The 25,767-nt window shown below is 44.0% G+C and overlaps 1 protein-coding gene across 1 annotated transcript in view; it reads right to left on the bottom strand.

Annotated features, from left to right (window-relative positions):
- Positions 1-1,192: 1,192 nt before the first annotated feature.
- C10H10orf67 (chromosome 10 C10orf67 homolog) overlaps positions 1,193-25,767 on the bottom strand; it is a 2,378,031-nt gene continuing 2,353,456 nt past the window's right edge. Inside the window, exon 19 of the mRNA XM_086939822.1 lies at positions 1,193-1,323. Within this exon, the coding sequence (XP_086795948.1) occupies positions 1,193-1,323 (131 nt within the window). The remainder of the gene's footprint in view (positions 1,324-25,767) is intronic.

Below are 25,767 nucleotides of genomic sequence, written 5' to 3'. Positions count from 1 at the left end.
GGTGGGGTAAAATGCAGATACATGAAAGGTTTTCAACCATTGTCCCTCAGGGATGCGCACTATGATGTCCTACTGGCAACCTAGAACATTATGCCGCCCGGCCCCCGGGATACGGGCTGAATGGCTGTGTATACATTATTACTCGAACTATGCGGGGGGACACCATGGGTGAGCTGGTTGATTTATTGTATGCAATGGTTTCTAATTCTGCAATAAAAACAAATAAAAAAAAAAAAATGAATTTTGACCCCTTGTCCTGAATTTTACACTCACCATCCTGAATTTGCGCCCATGCCATTGTTCCTGCTTATATTTCGCACGCTTTACATAAACCTGTATTCCCGATAAGTATTTGCTTTTTCCTGAATTAAACCTCAAATAAACATGTTTATCCATTGTTTGAATTAAATAACGTTATAAGCTGTATCTGGTCAGTGAAATGCTAAACGTACAAAAAAATTGGTATGTTTTGCGATTTCTAGCTACACCACTGACTCCGCCCACTGATCCAATCTTCGGTTATTCCCACCCCTGATTCTCTACCCACAGTTCCCCTACTTTTTATTCCCAACTTCAACCACTGGGAAAAGATACATAACATCTGCTTAATTATCGCCAGACCGTGTCTTCTTCCTACTTCTTTAAAACGTCGGGCGTGCGTAAATGGTAAATACAGAGATTGTGCCACAATTAATACCCACCGTTTACATGTCTTAGATTGGTGATGTTTCCGTAGTGAATGTTCATGCCTATCAAAGGATATTGACATTCACTTTGAAGTTGTTTCTGTGGCCTTTAAACCTGAGCCCAGGTAGCTCAGAGCTGCCCTAGAACGCTGCACCCATGAAATGGCACAGCCCCAGCCCCTCATGGACCATCAAATACAACATGAAACATTATCGCAAAAGGAGTTTCTTTTAGATTGAAAAAAATCAACACAAATTGCAGTAAGTTATTTTAATTGGAGTGTGCTTTTAACAGACAGTTTTAGAATCACTGAGGTGGTAGTTCTCTTTGCCCAAAACGCATCGGTTCAAGAGTGGCAACATGGGGCACTGGACACTTTAATTTGCTGGTCCTTCAATTATTTACTTAAAGCCATTTATTTTTTAACATAAACGTATTAATTATGTGTGTTACATCTGTCACAATGGCATTTACAGCAAGCCTCCATGAGTTTGGGCGGGAATCTCTAGTGGCCATTGCGCAGGGATTCAGGATGCAGTAACGCGGCCATGCCTGAGGGGCTTGCTCTATCTGTCGGAGATGGTAGGAAAGAAGGTTCTCCGAGGTTGTCTTCGGCATCAGATACAAACTGCAGTTCTAAGGTAAAGAATATACATTGGTTAGAGGATGCATAAAACACTCATGACAAGTAATAATCAAGTTACCTTCCGCAACGCCTTATCTGGTAGAAACTCTATCTAGCCCTAGGTTCTTTACCCTAGAATATACCCCAGGTGTCAGACTGTATCTGGAAATTTCTGAGTAATCCCCTTGCCAGCTGGTAGAAGGAGTTGATCGCCTCTGTGTGGCATCATTGGTATCGTCTGCGACAGAAGTGACATACACAGTGCCTATAGGTGTCACCTCAGCGTGCTGACCTCAGTCCATGACTGTTTGATCACACCAGAAGCACAGAGACAAACTCAGGTTGAGTGACCAGTGTGCCAAGGTGAGGTACTGAAGGATCTCTTTGATGTGAGAAATACACTTTGCCGAATGGGTACGATGGGAGGGTTGGTAAGAAATCTGCTGCTAGGTAGAGTCTCTAACAGATAAGGTGTTAATGAAGGTATGTAACTTCTTTATCTGATAGAAACTTCTACTTGGAGATTCCTTAACTTAGAATAGATACCAAAGCAATCTCTTCCTGAATGTGGGTCTGTGGACTGTTACACTAAAAAGTCCCAGAGGACTGTATGGCCAATATGCCCATCTCACCAGACTTAGCTGTCTAAGCAGTAATGTTTTGCAAACATGCGCAGGGATGCCCACATAGCTGCTTGAAAGATGTCCAGAACTAGGACTCCTCAAGTTAGTGCAGTGGTCGCCAGTGGCATAAAGCAAAATGATGGGGCCCGCTGCGAAATATGATGAGGGGTCTTTTAGAAATTGGATTTCTGGTTGGCAGAGGTATGCACCCTGTCCAAACAGGAACCTCAATACTAGTCAGGGTAAGTCACAACACACCCTAAATTATCCTGGGCTCACTCTCTGGTAGTTTGCACAGAGCAGTCAGGCTTAACTTAAGAGGTAATGTGTAAAGTATTTGTGCAACACTTCAAACAGTGATACAGTAATAACACCACAAAAGGACTCCACACCTGATTAGAACAATAGACTATAATTTTATAAATAAAACAAGATCCACATGACAAAAATCTAATGAGTAGAAGTCGAGATATGAATTTTTAAAGATTAAAGATAAAATTGTGCTTAAAAACAAGAAGCGCTTAAATGGGATATCTGGTCATGCTGGTCAGGGCAAAGTCGAAAGTTTGAGCCAACCGCGATGGCACGCAGCCTTGATACAGCGACTAACCTGAGCCCACTGAACCAAAGACCCTTGATCCAGAATGCATCATCGCCGACGATGTGAGGTGCAGCCAAACCGATGCGTCAGTGTCAAGCCAGGTAGTGGATGAGATGCATAGATTTTCTCCACACAACAGCGGTGCTGCGTCAGTTCTGAGTGCAAGGCTCTGTATCCGAAGGAGATGTGTGAGTGCTGCTCCCGCAGTATGCAATGCGTTGATTCTGAAGGCGATGTGCTGATTCCAAAGGCAATGCTCCGGGCTAGCTCCACGCAACAAAGAGGATGTGCTGATTCTGATTCATGCAAACGTGAAGATGTACTGGTTCCAATGAGAATGCATGGGTTCTGGTTGTAGCAGCACTTTATACCCACGTCCCGGGCCACAGTCCTGGGTTGGCACCACTTGCCAAGGCAAGATTTGCAGCAAGAAAAGTCCAGGTGTTGTAGCAGGATGTGTTGCCTTTGATGTCCCTGAGACTTAAGACAGGAGGCAAGCCAGCAAGTCCTTGGAGCCACTCTGGGTTAAAGTGATGCAGGTCTATTCCTTCTCATCCAGTCAGGAGAACAGCAGGCAGCACGACAGCTCAGCAAGACAAGAGCACAGGAAAACAAAGGTCCAGCAGAGTGGCAGTCCTTTCAGCAGCACAGCAGTTCTTCTTCCTTGCAGAGTCTTCACAGGTCCAGAAGTGTACTGAAGTTATAGTGTCAGAGGCCCAGAACGTATACCAAGTTGTGCCTTTGAAGTGGGGGAGACTTCAAAGAAAGCTTTGAAGTGCATAGACAAACTCCCTTCCTGCCCTGCCTCCAGACTCACTACAGGGGGTATGCAGACTACTCAGGTGTAAGTGTGAGGCTGTGTCCAGCTCCTTCCTCCCATCTCCCAGGAAGGCCTATCAAGACACACCTAAGCTCCCTTTGTGTATGGCGGTCTAGAGAGAAAACACAATGCCCAGCTGTCACCCAACCCAGACTGAACTGAGACAGGCAGAAGGTTCTAAATGGCTAAAGAAAGTAAATGCCAATTTCTAAAAATGGCATTTGCCAAACTGTAATTTAAAATCCAACTTCACCATAGGTTGTGATTTCAAATTGTGAGTCCAGTGACACCAAACTTGAAATGTCTGTTTCTTCACAATTGGAAACAACACTTACAAAATGTAATAATCCCAGTGTTATCCTGTGGGAGTGTTACGTCTTTTAGTAGTGAAAAACCAAATTGGGAGTTTCTCCCTATCAAGACAAGTAAAACCTAAAAGTACATGTCCTGTCTTTTAAATACATTATACACTACCCTGTGGGCCATACAGGGCTTACCTTAGGGTGACATATGTATAAAAAGGGAAGGTTTACCTTGACAGGCCAAAGTGGCAGTGTAAAACTGCACACACAAGCTCTGAAATGGCAGACATAGGCCATGGTTAGAGGGCTACTTAAGTGGTAGGCAAAATGAGTGCTGGAGGCCCACTAGTAGTATTTAATTTACAGGCACTGGGCACTTGAGGTGCACTTTACTAGGGACTTATAAATAAATTAAATATGGAAATTGGGGTTAGGCCAATATTACCATTTTTAGAGGAGAGAGAGAATGCACTTTTAGCTCTGATTAGCGTTGGTAAAGTGCTCAGAGTACTAAAGCCAACAAAAACAAGGTCAGAAAAAGAGGAGGAGGAAGGCAAAAAAGTTTGGGGTGACCCTTCAGAGAGGACCATTTTCCAACAGGGTCTCATAGTCTCCCATATACCAACTATGGATATTCACTGGCTTTGGGCTGAATGGTGGCCTCCTGAAGGGTTGTGAGCTCCCTGAAAGATTGCCACCGCGTGCTGTAGGGGCTGCAGGGGATTGCGTTACACCTCTGATGGTTGTAGTTTCAGCTCTGGTGAAATAGGCTTTCAAGCCTTCAGGGGATTGTTTCTCGGCCATTGTGTAGATGGTTCTCTTAAGGTCTGCCTTTTCTTTATTCATACCCACAAACCCAATAAAGATTTGAACATCCACCAAGAATTCTTTTGTACGATCAATGTACAACCATGCTCTTTTTGGGTCTATAGGAATGTGGTTCTGTATATGATATTGCCACTAGGTGCTAATACCATGCACAGAGTCCAGGAGTTCCCCAGATGTGTACAGGGCTCAATGTTAAACCCAAAGTGCTCTATTAGTGGTGGTGAGGGCGAGCAGCCTTAGGCCTAACACAGGAGTTTAAGATATTTATTGCACAATAGTGATCAATAATGGACACATGACTCAAGATGGAGATCCAGACCGATTTTAGAAAATTATACTATGGGCCAGATGTAGGTCGCCAATTCCCGGTCGGTAACGGCTGAATTCGGCCGTTACTGACCGGTAATTGGTGATTGAGATGTAGGGGCCATTATTTTACAGAATCGGTAAATTTACCGATTCTGTAAATTTACCGATTCTGTAAAATACCGAATCGGTAATTTTACCGAATTCGGTAAATCAAGATGTAGGTGGCACTCCACAGAGTGCCACAGGCTCTTAAGAGTCGGTATTTTACCACCCAATCCTATTGGGTGGTAAAATACCGAATTCAGGTGTGCATGCACATCTGTGCATGCACACCTGTGCCATGTGACACACAGACATGCCCTCAGGGCATGTATGTGAGCCACATGGCACACAAGCCTGCACTTGGGGTGCTAGAGGGTGTCAAAGTGACACCCCCTGCACCCTTGCTGGATTCGGTATTTATCGATTAAGGAAATATCGAATCAGTATTTCCCATTGATTCCTATGGGCTCCAAAGCCCATAGGAATCAATGGGGAATACGGATTCGGTATTTACCGACTCAGTAAATACCGACTCTTACAGATTCGGTAATTCAAAATAAAAAATTACATACATCTCCCTCCTTCTAATTTACCGATTCATAAATACCGATTTGGTATGATTCGGTATTTATGAGTCGGTAAATTAGATTTACCTACATCTGGCCCTTTCTATTTTATTTTAAGACCAAGATCTTCGTAATAATGTTACATATGTTTTTAATTAAAAATACATTTCATTTAGAAAAATCGTCAGTTAAATTTTTTTTAGCACAGTCCAATTTTATCCTATGGGGAAAACAATATTGCAGGTAGACAGGTAAGCACTGCACTTACAATTCCCTTCTTCGAAGCCAAAAGTAAGCAGGGGCCAAGGGTCAGGTGAGTTCAAAACTGCACCACCAACGGCACACAGGTGCCCGGTGCAGAGGTCAAAGTCGGAGTTCGGCCCAATGCGTTTCAATGGAGACTGGGGGGAGAGGGAGGGTGCCTGGAGCCAGACTGCTTGCAGGTAGGTAAATCAATTGCAGGGTCCAGGCTTTGGGAGCTAGCCTCAAATTTATACCACCAGTGTCACAGGGACGGCCGGGTGCAGGGTGCAATTTTGCCATAGGGGGCCAATGCTTTTCAATGGGGATTCTTCTTACGGCACAGAGGCTGCAGGCATGGCACTGGAGGTTGCAGGAGGAAGACCAATGACAGCAGACATAAGTTGAGATGTAGTGGGCCGTAGGGGCACCATAACTTTGGCTCACCAAGGTCCTGGGGCTTTGGGTGCAGGGGTGCCTTTCGATGTCGGAGTCTTCTTACCAAAGTCGGAAGCGATCAGAGGGAGCCTCTGGATTCACACTGCAGGTGCTGTCGGGGAGATCAGGAGAGGCCAGCCAACACTGGACACGAGGTCAGAATCACTGAGAAGATTCCACTGCACAGGTGAGCCACTTAGATTTTGCCATGGGTGTCAGGTGCAGAGTGGGCAGGAGACGTGGATCCACCTGGATTTGGAAACCTAAGAGTTGGTTTCTTATAGACAGGTCCACTGTCCACGGGAGATTGGAGTCTTTTGTGAAGGCAGCAGTCCTCTCAGGATCTTCAGAGGTCACTGGCTGCAAAACATGGCGCAGGATTGCAGAAGCTGAAGACAGGCCGGTAGAGCTGGGGCCAAGGCAGTCATCGTCTTCAGTCTTCTCTGCAGGGTCCTTTACTTTCTTCTTAGGTCATCACAGTTCTAGTTTCCAGTTCTGGGGGAGCCACCTAAATACTAGATTTAGGGTTGTTGTAGGGGAGTAGCAGGTAGGGCCAATGGGCACCTTACCTTGGGTGGCCTCAACCTCTATTATGCCACCCTATAGTGGGAGCAGGCATAGACCTAGCCAAGATTATAGGGGTCTCCCCATCTTCAAGATGGCGGGGACTGAAAGATGTGCTTCACCTTGCCTCCCCCGCCTTTTAAAAAAAGAAAAATGATTTATTATTATTTACAATAAACATTTAAACAAAAAATACAGTACAGCTTGATATTTGACTATGGTTGATGTTGAATTCGGGTCCATGGATATTCAGAAGTCATCAAAGCAAACATTGATTACGTTAATCCTGATTAAAGGGGGGAGATAGGTTGCATACACACCACTATTGCGTAGTTGTCTGCCCAATGGACGCTTGTGTTCCCCTGCTTGTCCCAGTGCATGGAGGGGTATGTAGCTGTGGGGGTGGAGTGCCTTCAGTATCATGTACAGCCAATAGATATGAGTGGAATGGCTGCCATAAATCAAGGGGCTTAGAAGCGGGCGGCTTCATCAGTGCATATGTTGCGCTGTTTGTGTTGCAGTATGCCATGCTGCGTAGCCATGTTTTCAACATGGGTGTAAACTTGCTACCCCTATTCAGGGCAACTTCCCTTTTGGCGATGAGGAGTGTAATAGCTAGAAAGCATTGTTTGGGTTTGGGGAGGTCAGGCGTATAACCCATAATTGCCTGCAACGGAGAGGGTGTGAGTTCTATCTCTATCAGACAAGAGATTTCCACAAAGACCACCCACCAATACCTAGCAATCTTATCACATGTCCAAGTTATGTGTGCAAAATCTGCCTCTGGGAGTGACATCTGGGACAAGTGTGCAGACGGGATGATTCAATGCGGTGTAGTTTACTTGGTGTCATGTATGCCCTTAAGAGAAATGTAAAATGCAGTAACTAATTACCTCCCCCACCTTAGGGGTGGAGTTGGCAGAGGTGAGAAAACCTCCTATTCTATAAGTTTTCCCACTCAAAGTGGGGATGTAAACCAGGGGCTACCATCTGCTGCTAGCAGCAGATGCTTGAGGTTACATTAAAAAGGCAGCAGGCCTTTGAAGCTTCCCTCTTTGAACACTGGCTCATCCTAGGGGAGAAGGTGTGGCACCTCTGCCTAGGATATGCATTGTTTCTGGTCCCAGAGAGGAGGGGCTCTTTATCCAGGGGTCTAGAAACATGTCTGGTGGTGGCTGCCTGCCTACAGCTGGCCAGAGATCACACCAGGGTCGGTAGGGTTTCAGAGGGCACCTATGAGGTGCCCTCTTGTTACATGGTGTAATAAATCCAACACTGGCATCCGTGGGGATTTATTGAAAGGAGTAGTTTGGTACCACACACTCCTGTGTTCAGTGTAGCCATCCTGGTGCTGTGGAACTCAAGTTGTCGAGTTTCCAGCCCATGTACTCTCCATGGCTTCCCTGGCACTTACAATGTTAAGGAATGGACCCCAATATTGTAGGGGCATATCTGCTGCCGTAGGGCTGTGAGACCTGCTAGAGGGGTGACTTAACTAATCCTTCAGGCAGTGCTGGTTGGCATGGCACGCAGGCAGGGTGCCATGTTGACTTTGTCAATTTCTCCCTTAAGCTGCAAGGACAGTGGCATGGTCGCAGTGAGGGGGTCCCAGGGGACCCTCTTCAGCTCCCAGGCCCTAGGTACTGAGTGTACCATTTACTAGGGATTTACAGGGGGCAGAAGTGCCAATTAGGGATTTGTTTTTAGAGAAGTCATCCTGGCACAGGTCACATGGTTGGCAAGGACCCTGTGCACTACATTTGAAACCACATCACAACCTAGCAAAAAGTGGGGGCTAACCATGCAAAAAGAGCCCCTTGGCACAAAGGGATCATGCAATGGAGGTTGTCCTCTTCCTTGCTAGGATTAGGTGGGTCGGAGAAATTAGGCAGTGTGATGTTCTGCCCACCGTAAAAAGTCACAACAGGTGACTTGAACAGGACGATTGATCCAGCAACCGCAGGAAGGCTGTAATGGCAGAAAGGTATCCTTTAAACAGGGCCAATGCAAAGCTTTTGGTGGGCAAGGGATAAGGCAAATAAAAGGACTTCAGACGAGGGTGCAGTCTGAGCATTAATGGTTATGGTAGCACATCAAGCCACAAATGTAAAAATGTGTCCTATCGGCAGGCATACATTGTTTTAGTGGAGGAACGCCAGAATGACATCCCTCAACTGTCCCCGCCTAATCTCCATGCATGTAGTTGAATTATGTAGGACGCTGTCCTGTTGCTGTGGTAGGAGACCCTCCCAAAAGAGTAGCCTGATCGGCAGACAGATGCTCATGTTGAAGAGTTTGGGATGCCAGATTATCCTTGTCCAATCTGGAGCCACTAAAATTACTTGGGCCTGGTCATTCCTGATCTTCTTGAGAACTCTGAGCCGGAGTATTATTGGCGGAAAGGCATACAGGAGTTTTCAGCTCCACTTAAGACAAAAGGCATCCAGAGCAGACATACAGAAGTGCTGACTGTGTGTTCTTTTTTACAAGGGGGGTTTTGTCCGATAGTGTGGCCGGGTAGGACAAGATTCAATTAGAAAGAAAAGGAGGACCCGGTCACTCGTTTTTTGTTCTGCTATCTTTTTTATTTAGAGCAGAATCATACACTAAGGTATTTAATCCTTAGGTGTATACATTGTGTTTTAGGAAATGGGAAAGAAAATTGCAACGATTTTTGCAAGTTTATGACAGTCCGAAGAATTACTCACTGTCCTGCACAAAGACACATGTATTTACAATAACTAGAAACATACATTACTTTGAAAAACGAAAAGAATTACACATTCATACAATTCTACACAAAAGACATTTAAAGATGAATTAATTATTTGGTAAGAGTACCCTGTCCACGTTTCTATGTCAGGCCACTAAGATGAATATCTTTCTCTATGTTTTTGGCCTGATCGCGCATGGGGCAAATAATACAATAAACATTCAATTTTAATTCTGGAAAAGAAAGCCTTATGCGCAATAAGAAGACATTCGGATTTAAGACGAATGAGGGATAAAAAGCCTGTAAGCCGACGCGTTTCTGAGCCTGTCTCTCTACTTGTTCAGGCTCTTCTTCAGGGCTTCGGGGCTGGGTACCTATATAAATATAAGTAAAGGGCATGATAAGTTTTTGACCCTCATTTATGTTGTCACTGACAAAAGAACTACCTCAGAAGAAATATAACAAAAGAACAACAGTCAGCCATCAAACAACTCAGCACTGACACAAAAGTTTTTCAAAGTAATGTATGTTTGTAGTTATTGTAAATAGATGTGTCTTTGTGCAGGACAGTGAGTAATTCTTCGGACTGTCATAAACTTGCAAAAATCGTTGCAATTTTCTTTCCCATTTCCTAAAACACAATGTATACACCTAAGGATTAAATACCTTAGTGTATGATTCTGCTCTAAATAAAAAAGATAGCAGAACAAAAAACGAGTGACTGTGTGTTCTTGGCAGTTGCAAATAGATCTAACCAAGATTCTGCCCAGTATCTGAAGAGACCTTGTACCAACTCCGGACAGAGATGCCATTCATTATCTGCAAGGCATCAACGGCGGAGTTTGTCTGCTCTGGCAATCAGAGAGCCCACCAGATGTTGAATGACCACTAAATTGCTGTGATGTTCCAGCCATGTCCAGAGATGCAGGGCCTCTGGACAAGAGTCAATTACGTCAACCCGCCCTGCTTGTTGCAATACCACACAGTGGTGATGTTGTCCATGATCACCGACCTTTCCTTGATTAAAGATAGAAATGCTTTCAATGGCAGGCAATTCACCCCTAATTTGAACAGGTTGAGGCCAGGTCCTCCCTGGACCAGAAACAAGCCTACTGGACCCGGTTCTGGGATATCACCCTTCATCAGCCAGGTTAGCTTGAATCCTGTGGCATAAAACTCAGATTAAAGCCAGATCTCTTGACTGGGGGTGAGTGGTTGAAAAGTTGCAGCACTCTGTCCATCCTCTTGCTGCGTTTACTATGTTCACCCTAAGTGGCCATGGGCATGCACAGACATGTGTCTCTTGCTCGCTGTGCAATCAGTCTTGACCCTGCTCCTCATGGGAACAGTCCAGTCCGAACTGTCAGGACAGGTCCTCCCTGGACATGGAAACAAGCATCCAAGTGCTCTCCATGCCACTGGAGTCAAGCTAGCATGGCCGCTGAGGAGTGATATACCCAAACCGGTCCCAGGATGCTTGTTTTCAGTCCTGGGAGGAATTGGACTGGCAGTTCAGGCTGAACAGTTCTCATGTGGAGCAGGGTCAAGACTGAATTGCATATAGCTGGATTTAAACTGGAATGGCATGGGGAGGTAAAAACTATGAATTTAGGCCCAGGTCTATGTACAGGGGTAAATGTTTTACATTTTTCAGCATTCTGTTAATCTATTGCTCTTTTTGCACTTCCTATTAGTGGCCTTTCTACGCTAATCATGACTAAACCACCTTTACTACTGGAATGGGCTTGTCACTGCCAATCCAATGAAAGGAAACATTATGAGGCTGCTCCACCGCAATGCACTATTGCAGACTGAGGTAATTTCAACCATTCTCCCATGTTAGTCTATGGGAAGAGCAACCCTCAAAGGTAGTGAAAACACACATGGGTATTCCTCACTACATGAGCAAGGAACACCTGTGTACCTGCCAGCCTTTCACCTACCACTCGCTCACTCCTTAGGATGTGCCCTCGGGGGCTTTAGTGGTTGTGAAAGATCCTGTCAAGATGACTAGCGATTTAAAAAGGCCAGCCTGAGCCGAAGCACAATTGCGCCCACACAGACGCTCAATGGCAGGCTCGACACATATTTCAGAATGCCATCGATGAAAGTAAACACACAGGGTCGCAATGGCAGGCTGGACACATGTTCAAACATATCATTGGTGCAAGTGCGCAGAACTGCCTGCAACTGCGGTGGGGCTATAGGTATTAAACCTCATAGGTGCAAGCGCGCACACCAGCCTGCAAAGGCAGGCTGGACACCAGTTTACAACCACCATAGGTGCGAGTGCGTACAAACAGGCCTGCAATGGCAGACCTGACCTATGTTTAGAATCTGCAGGTAAGCATCACTTCCTAACATGTGTAGGAAGGTTGTTTGTACTTTCACAGAGCATCTACAATGGGAAAGTGCCCCAGGCCCTAAGGCCACAGCAAGAGAATCAGCCACACCTGTGAGGTAACCAATGGGGAGAGCCAGCTCTCTAGGCAAGAGAAACCCGCATTGAGGTTCGTCCCTACCCGGGCAGTGAACACGAAAGGTATACCTACCCAGCCACTGACCTACTCCGAGCTCCATCCCTCAGGATTTACCATTGGGCTGCACTGGTGGTAGTGAAAGTCTCCCTAAGGGTTTACTACTGCGTGAGAAAGGCCAACCTGAGCTTGAGATATGTTAAACAGACTATTCCGGTGGGTGGCAAACAGTGCTGCATCCCATTACTAGCCAGTGCAGTACCCGCCCTGGGTATGTGGCATACGATTTTTACTGGGCAGTCACAGGTACAACACCTAAACCAATCAACTATGCACCCTATCCTGGCATGTGTAGGAAGGGCATGCACACTTTCCCGCTGCAGTACAGTGGGAAAGTGCCCAGAGTCCTAAGGTCGTGAAAAAGAGGTTGGCAAAAACAAGGAGGACAAAAAGTAAAAAGTTTTAGGGAAATCCACCCCCCCCCCCTCCCTCAAGTAGAGCCATCTCCAACAGAGGCTGTCACAGGGCCATGAGGAGCCCCAATGACCTAGCAGTGGCCCAACTGTCTTTAAAACATTCTAGCATGAAAAGCCAGTTAATGGCTCTTCCCAGTGAGTCGGTCAAATCCAATCTATATCTTATTGTGAACTTTGCTGCATCTCTCCCAGTCAGCAATAGCTTTGGAAAGTATGGCTTGTGCCTCCTCCAAGACCTTAGGTAGCACTTGCGCAACTGTGTCTGACACAGTCTGGAAATAACAGCTCAATAAGCATTTAGTGTTCACCGACTGGAATGCAGGGCTCGCGGAAGAGAAAATTCTCTTTCCAGTGGTGTCCAGCCTCTTGTATTCATTTTTGTCCACCATAAGCGTGGAAGGGTATACTCAGATGTGAGTCCCTAGCTCATTGCACCATCAGGATTCAAGCAAGCCGGGCCGAAGATGGCTGAAATGCCAGAAACCGGTCCCCGGTAGCTTGTTTCCTTCCCAGTATAAGAATTGGCTTGGTAGTTTGGTCTGCCCTGTTCCCATGATGCACTGGGCCAGGGACAGACTGATTTGCATAGTTGCACAGGTGAAGTAGTGTGGCTCACTGGTTAGAGGCGGCAGACCCGAGAGCAGGGGACGGCCTGGGACCAGGGTTCGATTCTCGGCGCGGCAGGTTTCTGGACCAGGGTCAGCGGACTCGATAATTCTCTCGCCTCGGTGCCCACTCTGATCAGCGATCACACTCGGCAACTCTGGGCATTAGCTTGCCTCATCTTCACTAACGGCCCCACCAGACCGCCGGGGATGCCTGGTCTCACCCTGGAGATACCCATTAAGGGACCATCTCTCAGGGAAGCCAGGAAGGGTTTCGCAGCGGTCGAAGCGCCTTGGGACCCTACGGGTAAGTAGTGTGCTATATAAATGCCAATACATTTACATCTTTGGACTGGGTAAGAGTGGTCTGCTTAATTCAGACACTCTGTTCATCACCACCCCCTTTCTGAATCGTTTTTGGCCACTATAGGTGTGGCAGGGTATACTCAGACATGAGTCCCTTTCTCACTGCACCATCAGGATTCAAGCAAGCCGGGCCGAAGAAGGCTGAAATGCCAGAAACCGGTCCCCGGTAGCTTGTCGCCTTTCTGGTGAAGAATTGGCTTGGTAGTTTCGTCTGCCCTGTTCCCGTGATGCACTGGGCCAGGGACATACTGATTTGCATATAGCCAGGTTCTGAGCTGGGATGGTGCAGTGAGATAAATAATGGTGATGGATCAAGCCCTGATCTTTGGACTGGGTAAGAGTGGTCTGCTTAATTCAGACACTCTGTTCATCACCACCCCCTTTTCTGAATCGTTTTTGGCCACTATAGGTGTGGCAGGGTATACTCAGACATGAGTCCCTTTCTCACTGCACCATCAGGATTCAAGCAAGCCGGGCCGAAGAAGGCTGAAATGCCAGAAACCGGTCCCCGGTAGCTTGTCTCCTTTCTGGTGAAGAATTGGCTTAGTAGTTTAGTCTGCCCTGTTCCCATGATGCACTGGGCCAGGGACAGACTGATTTGCATATAGCCAGGTTCTGAGCTGGGATGGTGCAGTGAGATAAATAACGGTGATGGATCAAGCCCTGATCTTTGGACTGGGTAAGAGTGGTCTGCTTAATTCAGACACTCTGTTCATCACCACCCCCTTTTCTGAATCATCTGATGAATGGGGCCAGCACAGAGAAGTCAAAGAGTGCTTCGACTTCTTAGACTTCTTGTGGGAATTACCTGAAGAAGTCTAATATTTTGACGATAAATTACACGAGCGACTTCAAGAGCGGCCAAGGGGAACTCCATTGCTAACAGAGTCTGGAGGCGTGCAAAGTCGTATGATGGGTGGCCAGAAGTGTCATGGCCCGCTTGTGGATGGCTTCAGATTCACAGTCCTGCAATCCGTGCAGGCCATGGAATCGTGATCCTGTTTTAGGCACTACAGACATGCCAAATGGGGGTCTATTTGCCTCTGACAGGCACCACAAGGCTTGAAATCAGGTAGTTTCTTCAGGAACATAGTATATAAATAGGTGGAAACAGCCTACTGGTTGAATTCAACAAAACAGTAGACAAATTAAGTAAAAATGAACAGAGGAGAGTTTGTCAGGATCCACACTGATGGCACGGAAAAGAAGGAACTGAGGTCAGCAGGCTGGAGAAGAGACTATATAGCCACTGCAAACATCACTTTTGGCGCGGATGATGCCGACGAAGCCACATGGAGCTGAATGATACCACATACCGGCACACAACGGGACTGCTGAAAAAATTCTGGATCCAGTCTGATGCCTGGGGAATATTCTGAGGTAAGGAATCTGAGGCTAGAAGTCTATATCAGATACAAAGGTCAACATTTAAGGCTCCATCAACCTCATTTGCATGTCTTCTGTCTCAAGCAGATATGTTTAAAAGTATTCATATTTGAATGCAGATTAAATTACAATTCAAATTGAGAAAAAATTTGCATTCTTTCTATGCAATGATATCCTTCGAGCAACATCTTGGATCCCATCATTGTGACTTGTGTTTACACTTGTCAACCTGTAATGCGCTCATTTTTTATTTGCATATTCTGTACTATGAATGTTGGCCAAATCAGAAACACAGTGCAGACATCCATTTAAATAAGCACAGAAAATGCCATTGAAGCAGCCTAAAAATTACTTGCAGTCATCTCATGTACCTCAAAACACCAGCTAAAAGAGTACCCATTAGGTCCAAAAGCAATATGTTTTTTTAAAAAGTGCCTCATACCGCAATGTACTACTATCAACAATCTTAATATCTCTCAAATTACCAACCTCAGGTTGGTGAAAGTTGCCTCCTACCCTGCCAGGATTCTAACTTGTGACCTTCATACCACAATGAAGAGTGTTTAACTGACAGAGGCATCTTAAGAGTGGTGATACTCTGTCACTATTTTTTCTTTTGCTTAACATATTAACCTACACATTGTATATTCATACATAAAGTGTGATTTTCATGTAAAGCCTGACCATAGTTGATATGAGTTCAAGTTAAGTTTATGCAGCACCAAATATGATGGATGGAATGCTGAGCATTGTCAAACATTCACTCCCAGTCACAGATCTGGGTTTAATCCAGCATTATTTTGCTTCCCACCCCATTCCAGTTTGGACCAAGCCATATGCAAAAGAGCCTTGACCCTTCACCCCCATGGGAACAGTTGATGGATTAAACCCAGATCTGTGACTGGGGGTGAGTGTTTGAAAAGTTTAAACACTCCACCCATCATTTTATTTTGTGATGTTGCTATGTGCACCCTAAGTTGCTAAGGGTTTGAGCAGACTTGGGTCCCTTGCTCACTGCAACACTGGATTCAAGCTAGCTGGGCTGATGTGGGGTGATACCCTGAAACCGGTCCTAGGAGGCTTGTTTCGGGTCCAGGAAGGATCTGGCTTGGCAGTTCAGGCTGGACTGTTACCATGGGAAGCAGGGTAAAGACTGGGCCAAACTGGAGTGATGTGGCGAGCAACATAACGATGAATTAAACTCAATCTGGGACTGGGGTTGAGTGTTGGAAAAGATTCAACACTCCGTCCATCATTTTATTTCGTGATGTTTTCATGTTAAGTTTAGCCATAGTTAAGTTGGGCCTCAGTTTAAATGGCTCATGTTGACACTGAAAATGTACCTTTGGCTGCTGTGTTTTTCGTCTCTCCTTTTGCTCTTTTCAAGGGCAAGTGTAGTAAATCGAGGAGCCGAGGATTAAAGGATTAATAAAGGAATTTATTGTAATGAGATAAATAATTATGGAACAAGCCAGTGCTAAGGAACCCGACTTGTACAAGTAACAGCCAGCCAAAGAATGACAGAAATCTAGAACCTTATCATAGAGAAACGTACTATGACATGAGGGTAAGCCCTAGGCCTTGTGGAAGCACGAGTGCAAGCATGAGTAAGTAGAAAGCATACACAACACATCCCCCTCCCTTCTAAAACAAAAATAAAGAACAATATAGAAATGAAAAAAAATATTGGTAAAATAAATGGAAGGAACACAGGAAAAAAATACAATGAATGATAAGAAATATAATCATATAACAACACTATTAACCAATAACATATTCTTTTAACCAAGCAAGAAGAACTCTCCTCCTTTTTGAATTATTGATGTTATTAACATCTGAATTTTGTGAGTCATGCACAAATTCAGACTTATCAGAAAACTCTTCCCCTCCTGTTGTAACAGAAGTAGAAAGATCAGAATTGTCAATATTCCTTGAAGATGTTGTGTCCAGATTTTCTTGTGTGGAAGTAAGTTGTTCATGAACTTATTTATCAGCAGCCAAATGAGGTTGTACAACACTATTACTAAAATAGTCCTCTACCCAATCAAAATTAGATGATAATGCAGAATCCTAAGTATCTTGTACTTCCTGATGATTAACATCCAGAGCAACATTTTTAAGATTCCATACTTTACCATCCATAAGTCTGATAGAATTACGCAGAACTTCTATGACTCGCTGAGGTGCATCAAATTTACTCTACTCTTTAGGGACTTTTTGGCAAGGAATTGGGGGCACTGAAGGGATTTGAGAACCGTATTGTCCTTAAAGAGAATGCCGAACCTAAGGTGCATTAAGCCAGACTTATTCCTATGATAATAAGGGATGAAGTGAATAAGGAATTACAAGATTTATTGTCAAGAGTGGTTATTGAGGAGATGGACACCTCAGAATGGATTTCTCCAGTTGTTGCACAAAAATCGAATGAAAAAATCCGTTTGTGTATTTGAACTTGAACAACAATATAGTGGTTGAAAGGTTTCCCCTTCCGAAAATAAATGAAATGGTCTCTTCCTTAAAGGGGGCAACATGGTTTAAATGGTCTCTTCCTTGAAGGGGGCTACATGTTTTTCTTCTATAGATCTCTCCACAGCCTACCACCAGGTTGTTTTGGAACCTCAATCAAGATGACTTACTGCTTTTATCACCCCATTTGGGTGTTACCAGTTTAAACGCATGCCCTTTGGTTTGGCATCGGCCGCGGGTGTCTTTCAACGACTGATGCACAGACTTTTTGCGTAGTTGAAAGGGGTTTCCTGTTTCCAGAAGGATATCCTAATTGTTGGTAAAAACAGGGATGAGCATGATTCTATTTTACGCGAGGTTTTACACACTTTACAGCTTGCTGGTTTGACTGTTGAATTAACTAAGTGCAAATTTGCACAGAGGAGTGTGTCTTACTTGGGGCATGTCATTAGTGAGGAGGGAGTGAAACCAAAACCTTCCCTGATTAACACCATTGTTGAGACACCTGCACCGAGTTCTAAAGAAGATGTCAAATCCTTTCTGGGTATGGCAGAGTATAGTGCAAAATTTATACCTAACTTTGCCTCTATGGTCTTTCACATTCGTGCTCTTTTGAAAAAGAATGCTAAGTTTGATTGGTCTAGTCACTGCGACAAGGAATGTTCTCTAATCAAAAATGATTTACAATGTGTTAATGCTCTAGTTAGTTTTGACCCTAATTTAGAATGCTTGTCGACCTCTGATGCAAGTGATAAAGGGTTGGGGACTGTTCTTGCACAGAGAGAGAGTGATGGCAGGGAGAAGATAATCTTATTTGCTTCTAGAGCGTTGTCCCCGGCAGAGAGCCGTTACCCCATTATTGAAAGAGAAGCTTTGGCCTGTGCGTGTGGTTTAGAACATTTCCGTGCTTTTATGTGGGGTAAACCTGTAATTATTTGCACAGATCATCGACCCTTAGTACGCATTTTGACAACTGAAGGTAGTGTGGAAGCCTCTGCTAGTTTAGCCAGAATTTCAATGCGCATGAAGGAATATATTTATAAGATCTGTTTTGTACCAAAAGAATGACAGAAATCTAGAATCTTATCATAGAGCTACGTACTAAGACACGAGGGTAAACTCTAAGCCTCGTGGAAGCACGAGTGCAAACATGAATAAGTAGAAAGCATACACAACAGCAAGCTACAGTAGTTTGAGTTTATTTGAATGTTGCAAATGGTTTGGTTTCTTTGAGAAATATTATCTATGTGTGTTTCATAGAGAGTGAATATTGAATTTCCACACCTGTGCCTTGGACAAGCTGACCACAATGTATCCTCCTATTATGAGATATCTTTTGAAGGCCACACAGCTGAAAACGTCCATTGTGTGATGGCTGGGAGGTAGGGATGCAATCACCTTATCATGAAATGAGTGATCCTGAATGGTCCCCTTTTCCTGAGAACCATGGGGAGTGTTGCATTGTGTTGAGAATTGTAGGTATAAAATGTGCATTGTTGAGCTAGTTAGACCGAGAAGCCCCATTCCACTCTCTTTAGGACCAGATGCTCTATTTTTTCCATGCTCAAACGGTTAGACTCCCGAGCAAATCTACTCTTACTTACCTGACTGAATATTTATTTGATTTTGCCTGTTAGCGGCTTTATTTGCTGACACCTTTTGCTCCTTCCCCCCATTCTTCTGACTCCTTAGCTTAGCATTAAGGATTTTCCCTTCAGGAAAAACTGAAATGTACTCAATTTGCATATGCCAACTTTAAATAGTCTGTCTTTCTATTTGCTATATTTGAATCATATTGAATTTTTTTAAATTCCATTTGAAAGAGCGGAATTGTAACTTTACTAATCCACTAATGAGCCTTTATGGTTTGCAAATCTACCGCTCTCTGTCATCCTTCTGAGACCATGGGCCATATGTATCAACATTCCGTTTTGCGATTTCTAAATAGCGATTTTTAAGGAATCCTTAAAATTCCTTAATTCCAATTAGCAAATTGTTAATCACACTTAAGGAATAATTTCCCATTCATTTCTATGGGCCAAGAGGCCCATAGGAGTGAAGGGGAAATTTGCGATTCGCAATTTGCTAATCGTAAATTGAGAATATTTTCAAGGGTGCAGGGGTGCTCAAGGGACACCCTGTTGCACCCCTGAAATCTGCATGGGTGCACATGTGGCGCACATACATGCCCTAAGGGCATGTATGTACGTCACATGGCACTTTGAAAAATGAAAAAATGTGCATTTTGAAAGGAATTCGCAACTTACCACCAACTAGAAGTTGGTGGTAATTTGTGATTCCTTAAGGCCAATTTGCGAATTTTTTTGGCTTCTTACATTCCTTAAATGCAATCGCAAAACAAGGAATCGCACATTTTGCGATTCCTTATTTTTAAAGCACATTTCCTTCTTACATACCATTTGTCCAAATTGCATTCGCAAACGCCGAAATTCTGCGAATTTCGGCGTTTGCGAAGTCAATTTGGCTTGATACATATGGCCCCAAATGTGCCTTACTGTCAATTATGTATTGAGGATATTACTGATGTGAAACCTCAGCCCAGAGCTGCACAGTGCAAATCCTATCCATACTGCAACACCTGTATAGAGCTTCACAGCATAGATACACCACTGTTGAGACTGTGCATACACAACACTGTCAGTCAGCACAGTTTAAGCATTTCAAATCTTTACATTGTCCCACTCCCTGACACCCAGTAAACAGTAGCTCCATACAAACATTGTACCTCACACCATGCCTTTCGATGCTGTACGGTGAAGTACTGATACTATATCAGCCTATTCCCTTTTGAGTTAATATCAACATTATTGTATCTATAAGTGGAACTCAAAAGGGTTCCAAGTAAGAAGTAGGGAAACGTAGCTGTATTCAACATAATTGATATAAAGGGATGACAAATACATTGATACATATTTCTTCTACATTTCAGTGACCAGAGAGATGTACCAAAAAAAGGAGTGTCTAGATGGAAGGGAAGCGAGACTACGTCAAACATCGGGTGGAGGCAGCGTGGGCCAGTGGTTGAAGGAGATGGAATCAGTAGTCACGTTTGGACATACTTGAAAGAGGGGAGACACCATACACAGAGAGACACAATAACCTTTTATTTAAATGGATTAAAATGGGATGGGAATGCAGAAAAAGGTTTGTATCAATACCTTTTAATGAACATGATTGAAAGTGGGACAGAGAGTGAAAAGGAAAAACAAAGACAAGAGAGCATGGGAGGTGAGTAGCTAGCCCGAGAATGCAATAGACTGGAAGAGAAAAATACAGTGAGCAGTTGGAGGACACAGAAATAGAAACGAAGAAGAGCAAGCAAGAAACATACATCAAAAGAAGAAGGAGCGAGAAAGGGGAAGGATATCGGGAAGAGCGAGAAAGGATGGAGACAGACTGAAAGACAGCTAGCGTACCTATAATTCCAGTTTCTAAACTGCTTTGTTATGTAGCCATTGCTACGTTTCACACAGCGACAGATATTGTCAGACCCTACAATGCCCTAATGTAGTAAAGTAACCTGCTTAGTATGGGTTCCTAGTTTGTTTGTCTTGAAGTCTGTTGGTCTGGTTCACAAAGCCTGTAAGTGGCATGAAGGTGACAGTCTCCAGACCACACAATTAAGAGTCAGGTGGTCGAACAGCCACATCCCCACCACAGCCACCAGGAAACCGTGTTTCCCTGGCGGTGTTGCGGCAGTCAGGAGGCCACAATAAGCTTGTCGGTACCACCACGGTCCTGCCAATCATATTACGAGTTTCCTCTCCGCCAGCGATGTCATGGAGGTTCTTAGTCCATGTACACCATGGGAGAGAAAACAAAGGGGGCCCTGCAGGGCCCCCTGTGCCTCCTCTGCTTGTGGAAGCACACAGAGGGCACAACATCACCAGTCCCTGAATGGCATGGATTTCTCAGTCCAAGCTGTGCAGGAACTGTTTTGGCGTTCCCATATTTTTGCGTGGCAATGGCAAAAAAAGCTCCCCAGACATGAGAATCATCTGGCAGGCAGTCTAACCCCGGCTTTGGTGGTGTGGTGGCGGAGCAGCCCCGGTACCGCACTGCCAAAGTCGTAATTGCGCCGTAAGTGTTGAGAATTAGTGGCACAGTGAAAATGTGGGCATTTCGGGAATATTTACCCACATATGAGTGTGAAAAGTAGAAATTTAAGGAGGGGCACTAGCAAGACAATGAAAATACACTGACATAGCTACAAACATTCAAGTCATACAGAAGTACACATTATTCATAAAAGTAAACACCCATAATTATGCATGGAGCACTATAAACCATGCAGGCACAATATTATACCTAGCTAGCCTTGAAGAACAGGTTACTTACCTTTGGTAATGATGTATCTGTAAGAGACATATGTAGTTATAGATTCCTTACCTTTGGAACTACCCCCAGGTGTCAGACTGGATAAGGAGAATTGTTTCATAGCAGTACCCCTGCATATCGGTAGGTGGCGTCCGTCGACTCCTCATCCGTCATCAGCATCGTGGTCCCCGGGATGAAGTCGCTGTGTCTACTTAGACGCCGCCCCTGCGCGCTGATGTCAGTTTTGACACGACTTTCCATGCCAGAAGTGCAGACCCATGCAAGACACTGACCACTGGTGCACATAACTAGAGTCCCAATCCCTAGAAGTCAGTTTCAGAACTGGGAGGATGTGTGGGGGTAAGGGATCTATAACTACATATGTCTCTTACATCATTACTAAAGGTAAGTAACTTGTTCATTCGAAAGAGACTGTAGTTATAGATTCCTTACCTTTGGAATAGATATTCCAGCAATGCTAACCCCAGAGGTGGGCCTGCAAACTAAGTTCACACCAGGAAGTCCTAGAGAACAGAACGGCTGGAAAATCCGTTTCTCTGGACTTGGCTGTCCAGGCAGTAATGTTTTGTGAATGTGTGCAGGGATGCCCACGTGGCTGCCTGGCAGATGGCAATCGGCAGAACTCCCCATCCCAAAGCAGTAGTGGCTGCCGTCACCATGGTACAGTGGGCACGCAGTCCTACTGGAGGTTCCTTTAACACCAAGGGAATAGCAGATTTTGATGCATAAGACAAAATCATGGAGAGATGGTATGTTTGTGCATGGCCTGACCTTTCTTGGCATCCACATAACCCGGGTTGATCGTCCACCCGGAAATCTTTAGTGCGATCAAGGTAGAAGGACAGTGCACGTTTTGGGTCCAGGAGGTGGAGTCTCTCCTCCTCTTTGTAAGGGTGGGGAGGTGGGAAGAAGGTGGGCATGTGATGGTCTGGCCTATATGGAAAGAGGTAACCACTTAGGGTAGAAAAGAGGGCCTAGTGCGAACAACTACTTTATCCGGAAGAACAGCAAGAAAGGGAGGCTTGGAGGATAGAAACTGAAGCTCACTCATCCTGCGGGCAGAGGTGATAGCAAGCAGGAAAGCATTCTTTAAAGTAAGAAAACTAAGAGGACAGTTATGTAGTGGCTCAAAGGGAGCACACATAAGATAATTAAGGACAAGATTCAAGTCCCATTGGGGCATTACGAAAGGGGAAGGAGGAAAGAGATGAGTAATGCCCTTCAGAAATCTATTTACTATCGGGCCTTGAAAAGAGAAGGCAGATCAGGAAGGCGAAGAAAGTCCGAAATGGCCAAAAGATAGCCTTTAAGGGTGCCCAGAGCAGAGCCCTGCTAGGCCAAAGAGAGAACAAAGAGGAACAAATCTGCAAGAGAGGCAGAAAGGGGATCCACAGCCTTGGCTGTGCATCATGTCACAAATCTGATCCATCTACAGGCATATACCATTTTAGTGGAGGGATACCTGGCTGCCAAAATTATGTTATACACCAAAAACAGAGAAAGGTCCCCTAATAAATCCGATCAGGGACAAGGGGTAAGTAAGCTGAAAAAATAGAAAGTCCCTAAACACAGAGAGCATAAATTCTCAGACTAACAGAAAAAAAGATATTCGTGCGATACTGTTAAATGACCCACTGTGTAATCTAAACAGATCAAAAAAAAACAAATTGTTTGCTTATTATACCAAGGTATATTTTTTCATTTTATTAAATACAATACACATCAAAAATAATTTTCACTCAAGAGTAGTCATATACATTAAAAAGATTACAGGTTAAAATCAACTAATACATTTCATTACATGAAAAAACATTACATTATATAGGTTACAATATTCGAGAAAGGTAGTTGTCGACGCAGCGTTTCGGTATTTTTAAAAAAAATTCTTACACCTTCTTCAGGACAGTTTCTAAACAGTAGAAAACACAGAGTTACTTATATAAACAGATTACATTCTTTTAGCAAACAATACACAGTGTTTTTAGACAAGTGGTCAGTAGCCAGATTCTAAGTTCAGGTTGTCTTGTATAGCATTTAGATGTCTCTATGTAATTCATAATTATCACCTGTAAAACCTAAATCGTTTTGTACAGTCTGCAAGTGAATATCAATAAAAAATATCAATAAAAAATATATATACACAAAGTCAATAGGGGACTCCTAATCACCCAAAAGCCTGTCATAGTTGCTAAATCAGCATTATGGAGTAATCTATAGTCTGTCTACTCACTCTCTGGACTTTGACAGTAACAGTCAAAAGTTACTCATCGTATTGGCGATTGTTACGATGTATACGCCACTCAGGGATTACCTGTACATTTTAATATCATCCTATTCTAGCACCCATCCAACAAAGGGCTCATCACCAAATCCACCCTTACAGTCTTTCCTAAGAGCATCTCCTAAAGTGTCCACTTTTTGAGGTATGTAATCTGTGTGGATAATACAGCAGGGAATTGACTATTAAAATACGATGAGTAACTTTTGACTATTACTGTCAAAGTCCAGAGAGTGAGTAGACAGACTATAGATTACTCCATAATGCTGATTTAGCAACTATGACAGGCTATAGGGTGATTAGGAGTCCCCTATTGACATTGTATTTATATATATATATATATTTTTTATTGATATTTTTTATTGATATTCACTTGCAGACTGCACAAAACGATTTAGGTTTTACAGATGATAAGTATCAATTACATAGAGACATCTAAATGATATACAACAACAATTAATACCTGGGGGTCTGAGAACAAGTAAGTTAGTCAGACAAATCGGATCACTATACCAAGACTACACAAAATAACACCAGTGAGAGAAAGTTGGTAACTTCAGGCCTAGTCAAGGCTCAAGAGTATATGGAGAAAAATAGTTCCCATCAGAAGCCACACTGTACCGCCCTCATTGTCATCATTTGGGTTCTCCTAACCCAGGAGATATAACGGCCAGTAAGTTGTTACCGTGACCGGAATGTGGTATGCGGGAAGTACAGAAAAGAATGTTAGTGGCTAATGAAAAAGCAGTGTATGGTGGTTAAAGTGAAAAGTGAGGGGTAATAGTAAAATTAGGTGAACTGGGTAGAAAAAGAGATTTATTAATATCTCCCAGTCCCTAAGATTAAAAGGCAGGTGTGGGTGCGGGTTTTAAATAATAACCGCACTTTATAGTGGTCAACATGTTTCTGCATTCAAAAGAAAAGAGTTTCTAATGCATTCTTCAGGACCTTGTTGGAAATACACTACTGCTTTGTGAATAATAATGAAAAATAATGAAAAAATATCACCTGGGAATCCCAGGCGTACTCAACGTATACTGTTAATGCATAGTGGCATTGGATCCAAAACGAAAGACAAACAAACAAATAAACAAAGAAACAAATGAGCATGAATAATTATTCAAGTGGTTCTTGTTTCTAAACATACTGAAATTACACAATATGTTCACTCATACCAGGACACAGTCTCTAGTGAACACTCACCCATGTATGTTGGTTGAGAGGCTTCACCCCACCTGGCTGCAGCGCAGGTAAAAGGAGCACCGCTCTAAAGATAATCATAAAACATTTACAGAGCGGTTTCATTAAGAGAAAGGAAATAAAATAGAGTTTACTTGGAGACAGGAGGTAGTCTGAACCTCCAATACATCATTTGATGGTTAAATTGTAGACACCCCGCCGTGATCTAGCACGCTCAGAGAAGGCAGGTACCAAATGTTAGCGCATAAAAGGTCTGCCAAATTATACAGAGACCAATGCATTGGTTAAGCAAGAGCTGCGTGGCTTAACAATGAAACTCAGAGACGAGTTAGCACTATGATAAACTGCAGTGATTGTATGCTGGTAGATGGGTATCGTCTCTGCTACTGACATGTGATATGCCACCCCTTTGTCTCAGAAAAGCAGGTAACTTTCCCAATGTGAGTATTAGCAGGCTTGTCAGTAAGCGCCGCGATGAGCGCAAAGCCTTTTGTCTTTGAAAAGCGGAGAGCCCATTAGAAGCGGTAACTTCTCCGTGTAAGTGTTAGCACTATGATAAAATGCCGTGATTGTATGCTGGTAGATGGGTATCGTCTCTGCTACTGCCATGTGATATGCAACACCCTTTGTCTCAGAAACGCAGGTAACTTTCCCAATGTGAGTATTAGCAGGCTTGTCAGTAAGTGCCGCGATGAGCGCAAAGCCTTTTGTCTCTGAAAAACGGAGAGCCCATTAGAAGCGGTAACTTCACCGTGTAAGTATTAGCAGGCTTGTCAGTAAGCGCAACGAGGAGCGC

The sequence above is a fragment of the Lissotriton vulgaris genome, chromosome 10 (assembly GCF_964263255.1).
Source record: "Lissotriton vulgaris chromosome 10, aLisVul1.2, whole genome shotgun sequence".
Classification (NCBI taxonomy): domain Eukaryota; kingdom Metazoa; phylum Chordata; class Amphibia; order Caudata; family Salamandridae; genus Lissotriton; species Lissotriton vulgaris.
This window is presented reverse-complemented; position numbering and strand designations above follow the sequence as displayed.